Below are 6,180 nucleotides of genomic sequence, written 5' to 3' on the forward strand. Positions count from 1 at the left end.
ATGGTGGTGATAGGTTTGAAATATTTTAGGATGATATAAATTAAATCTTTAAGATATTTGATTTTTATTTTGATCTTAATCTTTGATTTTAATTTAACAGTTGAGATTGATCATTCTTATTTTTCATAAGATGAGAATTCTCATATATATATATATATATATATATATAGAGAGAGAGAGAGAGAGAGAGAGAGAATACAATTCCGGTGAGGATACTATTTTATGTGAGAACATGAGAACAATAAATAACAATTATCATATCAAGATTAAAAATAATAGATGATTGAGATTAAAATAATTATAATTCAAATTAAACTCTAATATATCATCAAATCTATAAAGATCTCAATTATCACTTCATAAAGTATCTCAATCAACCCACATCACCCATCATGATTGTAGTTGCTGCCACCATAACAATCGTTGTAGTCACCACCATAATCACCATCGTCATCAACTGCCACTACCATCGTCGTCAACCGCCATCACCGTTGTCGCCATACATTCGTTGTCATTGTTGCCACCACCATGTCAACTGTTGCAGCCACCACCATGATCGCCGTTATCACCATCATCACTGGTGTCAATCACCACCACCTCCATTGCCATAACTGTCGTCTTCATCATTGTTGCCACCCCCACACACTACAAGTGAAATCAGTCTCTAACTCAATAAGTTAGAGGGCACCATGATCTCTAACCCATGACCAAATATAATCAAATTTTATTAATTGTTACTGATAAATTAAAAAGTTAAATTAGATATTACTTAAAAACTGAGAAAAACCATAAAGACTTAAAAGTACTTTTACTTTGTAGCATATAATAATTTGTCCTTGTATAAGTGCATATTTTGATTGAAGTTAGGAGAGCTTAAAAGTACTTTTACTTTCAAAGTAGTAATTTTTCTCTTATTAATTTCTTTGGTCTCAAATATAAAAAAAATATGGTAAAATAACTAAGAAAGTTAGTTAATTACAATTAATTGTAATAATTTCAATTAAAAATTAATCTCTCTGTCCCTAATTATAAATCCCTTTTTAGAAAATTGTTTGTCCCTTTTTATAAGACATTTTTCTAATTTCTAGATTCATTAATTATTTTTTTGATACATACACTTAATTATTTTCTCTCCAAACATTAATAAAAAATAATTAAGTTGATAAAGATATAAGAAAATTATGATTTTTTAATGATAATACAAATAATTGATAAATTTAGTGTGATTAACTAAATTAACTTCTTTTTGTAAGATATGTGAATTAATTGAAATGGTCTTATAATTAGAGATGGAGGGAGTAAATTTTTCCAACTTAACCGTCATTAGAACTTGGTATCAAGGATAAGAAAGTCATTGAAATTAGCACCTCAATTAAATGAAGAATATTTTAGAGACAATAACATTAAATAAGATAAAATTAGTTGATTTTTTTTATATTTAAGGAAAAAATTGTATTTTATTTTTTTTATATTTAAGATCAGAAGGAATATATGCATTGAAATATGCAATGTTGCATTAAAATTAGCAAATATACCTTTGTAATTTTAAATCAAGCATACCCTAAAGCATGTAGACCGAAATAACTTCAAATTCAAACCTTCCCAATCCAAAAAATGAATTGTTTCTATCTTATGAGCTTTCAACGTCATCTCTTAACTTTATATGTTTATGCATCATATATGCCCTTTTACACTTTTTCATTTTTATAAAAGAAAAGTAAAATAAAGAACGAAGAAAAGGTAAGTTGGTCTCTTTTTTCAAAAGAGAGGTGAGTGCATAGGAGTCAAAACAATAAAATTTATCGACCACAATAATCAGTTATGAGATATTATAATTGTACATCTTTTTTATAAATAAGAGAAATAAGAAAATAGAGAAAATATGAGATAAGATCAATAATATTGCAATCGAAATAAATACAGATCGAGAAAAATAATTTGTATAAATAATGGAAATATCTTTACACATTTCTTCACCTGATGATGTGTACCTGATCAGTTTTTTATATCATTTTGCACTAGTTACCGGTATATATATATATATATATATATATATATATATATATATATATATATGATATTAGATAACTACCGTAGTCCATACAGCATCAATATAATTAGTGTAAAATATTATATAAAAATAATGTGTAAAGGTCAATTTTTTTTTTATTTCTTTTATAAAAAGAATAGAGATAGATGTTCCCAGTAAATCACGTAGTGCCCCGGGATCGACTTCGTGTCGGCGAAGCTCGTGTACTCCGCCACGCTCGTCTTGAACTCCCTCAGCAGCACGGAGGCGTTCTCGACGGCGTTCTGTAACTCCGCTTCGTCGGTCTTGTCGGAGTCGATGCTCAGAAGCACGTTTTTTCTCCTCACGAAGCTGAAATGTGGGGCGGTGTTGTGGAACCCCGTGACTTGGAGAATGTCGCCTACGCGGTAACGGCACAGACCGGAGTACGTGGTGACGATGAGCTCGTAGGATTTTCCGAGTTCAAGATCTGCAAGGTCGAGCGAGTCACGTGACAAGGTGGAGCTTGAAGAGCTAGAAGATAAATCTTCTTCGTGGGGAAGGAACTCGAAGTAACCCATGTTTGGCATGATGGTGTAGGACACGTCAGAGGGGGTGCAAATAGGGTTTAGGTTAAGCCCAAAGTAACACTCGGATGAGGCGTACATGGTGCAAGCTTTAGGTAGGCCTCCGCTGTAATAATCGAGGGTCGGAATATACTGCGCCATGGCACCGGTCACAATCACGTCCAGATACTTTGTGTTTGGCCAGATTCTTGTGATTATGCGGTCCCAGTTTTCTCCCGAGCATTCTTTCACAATGAAATCAGCGAGTTCTGGATTTGGTGTGAGGATTTGGGTCATGCGTTGTTTGATGGCAAGGTCGGAGATTTTGGGGTTTAGGGTTCCGGTGGAGATGTCGTGGGCTAGTTCAGCCCAATTGAGCTGGAGGAAGCGGATGGCTCGGAGAAGGCCCGAGGCGAAAACGGCTCCGACTCTGAGGACTTGGTGGCGCATGATGAGGCCGCACAGCATTTGGGTGTACATGCTTTGGAAGGAATCGGGGCAGAGGATTGCTTCGTCTGGGCTTGTGTACACGTTGAATGGATCGTAGGGTCTGTTCTTGAATTGGTCGCTCTTGTAGAGGCTAGTTAGCACTGGACGTGCCACTAACCCACTCGGAGTCTTTGTCTCGGCTTTGATGAACAAGAAGAGTAGAGCCTTACCCTTATCCAAATCAGGCACGTATCTGTGTAACGTAACAACATGCACATGAATTAGTTAATTAATTATATATAAACACCAAACAAAAAAAGTTACATAATTATATTTATCTTAGGGCAATTGACGAAGTAGGGGAAACATACTGGTTCATCACAGGCATCAGAAGGCTGTAAAGTAATTGACGACGGTCCATCTCTTGACGAATTGTTGGCATCAATTTTCTCTCCCCAGCAGATGTTCCAGAACTGAAGTTTAAGGGTAACTAGTTAATTCACATCTATTCAAACATTATTATATTTATAAAAATATATACCAGACTAATTAAAGAAATTATATAAATCCCATGATACTATTATTGGATCAAGATTGACATTTTACTTTAGGAAATTTGTATAACTTATAAAGGTCAGCTGTAAATCAGTATTAAAGGTTAATGCTGGTTAGCAAGGTAAAATTTCCAATTGCAGAACAATATTAAAAATTGCTCGCTTACTCCAATTTAAATTGGTCATTATTAAATACATTTTACGACTGTGTAATGCAAAAAAAAAAAAAAAAGAAAGAAAAAAAACGTACCTGGTGAGAAACTCGGAAATTGGATGAGCGCATAGGATAGGAGAGCGGTCACCATTAGCAATGCGTTGGATATCATGCTTCAAATCATCGTATGAAACGACAGGTACCTTGGACTTGAAAGTGTCACGGTCTGTGGCTGCATTCAGCTCAAACCGTTTCAGGTATTCGGTCTTGGCGTTTTGGCTCAGAATCTCAGCAAGGACCCTCTTTTGGACACTGTCAGTGTTTTGGGTCATATCCTCAATGAACTGCAAAGCTTTTGCGTTCTTATCATCACAATTAGCAATTGCCATGGTACAAAAAGAAAGCTACTGGGTAGAGGGATGTGTTTGTGAATTAGGCTAGGTAGCTAACTCTAGTTCTATTGTTGTACCTGTGAAGTTAAGGCACAGTGTAAGAAAGTGGATGAGTATGGATGTAGAAAAGTTGCGAAATGAAGGTATTTATAGAGTGGTGCTAGAAGGGGAAAATAAATGAGTATGAAACATGCCACACACTCGACTACGTCATGGTTGGCTGGAGCAAACAGTACCTAAGTGGAACTTATTGAGACAAAGGATTGTGTGTGTTTCCAACAGTGTAGCTTATTGAGGAGACACGTGGGCCAGGGGTGGTGCGTCGTGGCCGACATGTGGACCCAGGTTTGTTGCCACGTCAGCTAATTAAAGTTTCCTCGGGGGCGAACCACAGGGCCATTCGGTTGTAGGGTGTGTTGGTATCAGATAGTGATGGCATCTGCGCACTTTGCAAGTTATCATCACAAAAGTGAGAAAACTTCACTGCGCACTTTGCAAGTTATTACAGCCTATTTTTGCCCTATTGTACATTTGTTGAAACTTCAAATTTTCTTTATTCGTGAATTCTTATCACTTATCAGAACAGTTAGAGATTATTATGGACGGTTTGATTTCTATTTTCAAACACTGTTGGGGTGTTTGTGATTCCTTTTTTTTTAAAAAATGATTTTGGTTTTAAAAAAAAAGTGCTACTGAACTCAGGTCTCACTCACAAAAGGCACCATTCGAAATAATTTACACCCTTGAATTATAACACAGAATAAGAAGTTCGTTCTTTTTTTTTTTGGTTTAATTTTAAAGTACATATTTTGTAAACAACTTCCAACACTTATTTTCGATAAAAAAAATTGATGGGAAAATAACATTAAAATATTTTATAAAAAGTAGTTTTTTTAAGAAAAATGAGAAAGAAATCAAACATGGCCTAATTGTTAAATTAAAAATGGTGATCAAGGTCTTAATTTTTTTTCTTTTAATATAAAATTATGATTTATATTACTTTAAATGTATATTTAATTTTATATGTCCTAATTAATTCTATTAAAATTAATCTTGTATAATTTTTAAACATATATATGGACACTATTAAAGCTTCCTCGATCTGTTGAAAAGTGGCAACTTGAAGATAAAGTTGGACAACTTTCACTCTAATTAATTATTAGGGAGATTTTATTTGTATGATATATTTTATAATTAAAAAATAAAACAAAAGAAAAAGATGATTGACATAAAAAAAAAATATGATTGAAAGAGATGGAGAGAATGATGAGTTGTAAAGTGTGATAAAAGGTATGTAAGAAAAAAATATAATTTTATTATTGTGTATATAAAATGGGTTGAAAGGGAACACTTAGAACTAAAGAGTTGACTATTTCTGTTCAAACTTGATTTTGTAAGAAGTATTTATAACATTATTTCAAATTTATCTTTGAATAAGTATTTAAAAATGATTTTTTAATAAAATAAACAGATTTCCTGATTTTTTTAATTATTCAAAATAATAATAATAATAATAACAATAATGTGAAAATCTAATAAGAGATATTTAAAAACAACTATGACCACATAAATTTTATTATATAAAGTAATATACACTACCTCCAAAAGTTTAAGGAACGTTTTAGTAATTATAAGTATATTAAAACAATAAAACAAAAGGAAATAATAAATATATTTTTAATTATCATTTATGTATAAACAGTAAATATAAAAAATAATAAATAATAAAGAAACATTTTCAATCAATTAATTAATTAACATATGAATATCGGCAAAGTGTGACTAATAGACATTAAAAGGGACGTCATCGAAAATAACATGCAAACAATTTATCCCAATATTCACCTATGAATATCGTACATAAAAGCATGTTATCAAAATTAAAGAGTTAGAAGCTAGTTGGAATATAGAAAATTTTAAAAATAATATAAAAATTAAAAATTAGAAGTTAGTGTTTTAAAAAATCTAAAAATATTATAAATTACTTAAAAAATATATTTATCGAAAAATATTCAAACAAACTTTTCAAATAATAAAAAAAATAAAAATTTATTGAAATAACTTAAACATGAATCAT

The 6,180-nt window shown here is 32.1% G+C and overlaps 1 protein-coding gene across 1 annotated transcript; it reads right to left on the bottom strand.

Moving 5' to 3' along the window:
- Positions 1-2,063: 2,063 nt before the first annotated feature.
- Positions 2,064-4,225, bottom strand: LOC100819603 (indole-3-acetic acid-amido synthetase GH3.2). Its single transcript, XM_003550943.5, has 3 exons — positions 3,808-4,225; positions 3,375-3,476; positions 2,064-3,256 (listed from the first exon to the last, which is right to left on the bottom strand). The coding sequence occupies exons 1-3, from the start codon at positions 4,098-4,100 to the stop codon at positions 2,176-2,178; spliced, it is 1,476 nt and encodes a 491-aa protein (XP_003550991.1). The 5' UTR covers positions 4,101-4,225; the 3' UTR covers positions 2,064-2,175.
- Between the last annotated feature and the right edge of the window lie 1,955 nt (positions 4,226-6,180).

This window comes from Glycine max, chromosome 17, assembly GCF_000004515.6.
Source record: "Glycine max cultivar Williams 82 chromosome 17, Glycine_max_v4.0, whole genome shotgun sequence".
Taxonomy (NCBI): Eukaryota; Viridiplantae; Streptophyta; class Magnoliopsida; order Fabales; family Fabaceae; genus Glycine; species Glycine max.

Excerpts from the sequence above, each read along its gene's own strand:
- LOC100819603 (XM_003550943.5), bottom strand. The coding sequence starts at position 4,100 with ATGGCAATTGCTAATTGTGATGATAAGAACGCAAAAGCTTTGCAGTTC. Across the intron at positions 3,477-3,807 it reads ATTTCCGAGTTTCTCACCAG|TTCTGGAACATCTGCTGGGG; the intron begins GTACGTTTTTTT and ends CTTAAACTTCAG. Across the intron at positions 3,257-3,374 it reads CTGATGCCTGTGATGAACCA|ATACGTGCCTGATTTGGATA; the intron begins GTATGTTTCCCC and ends TACGTTACACAG.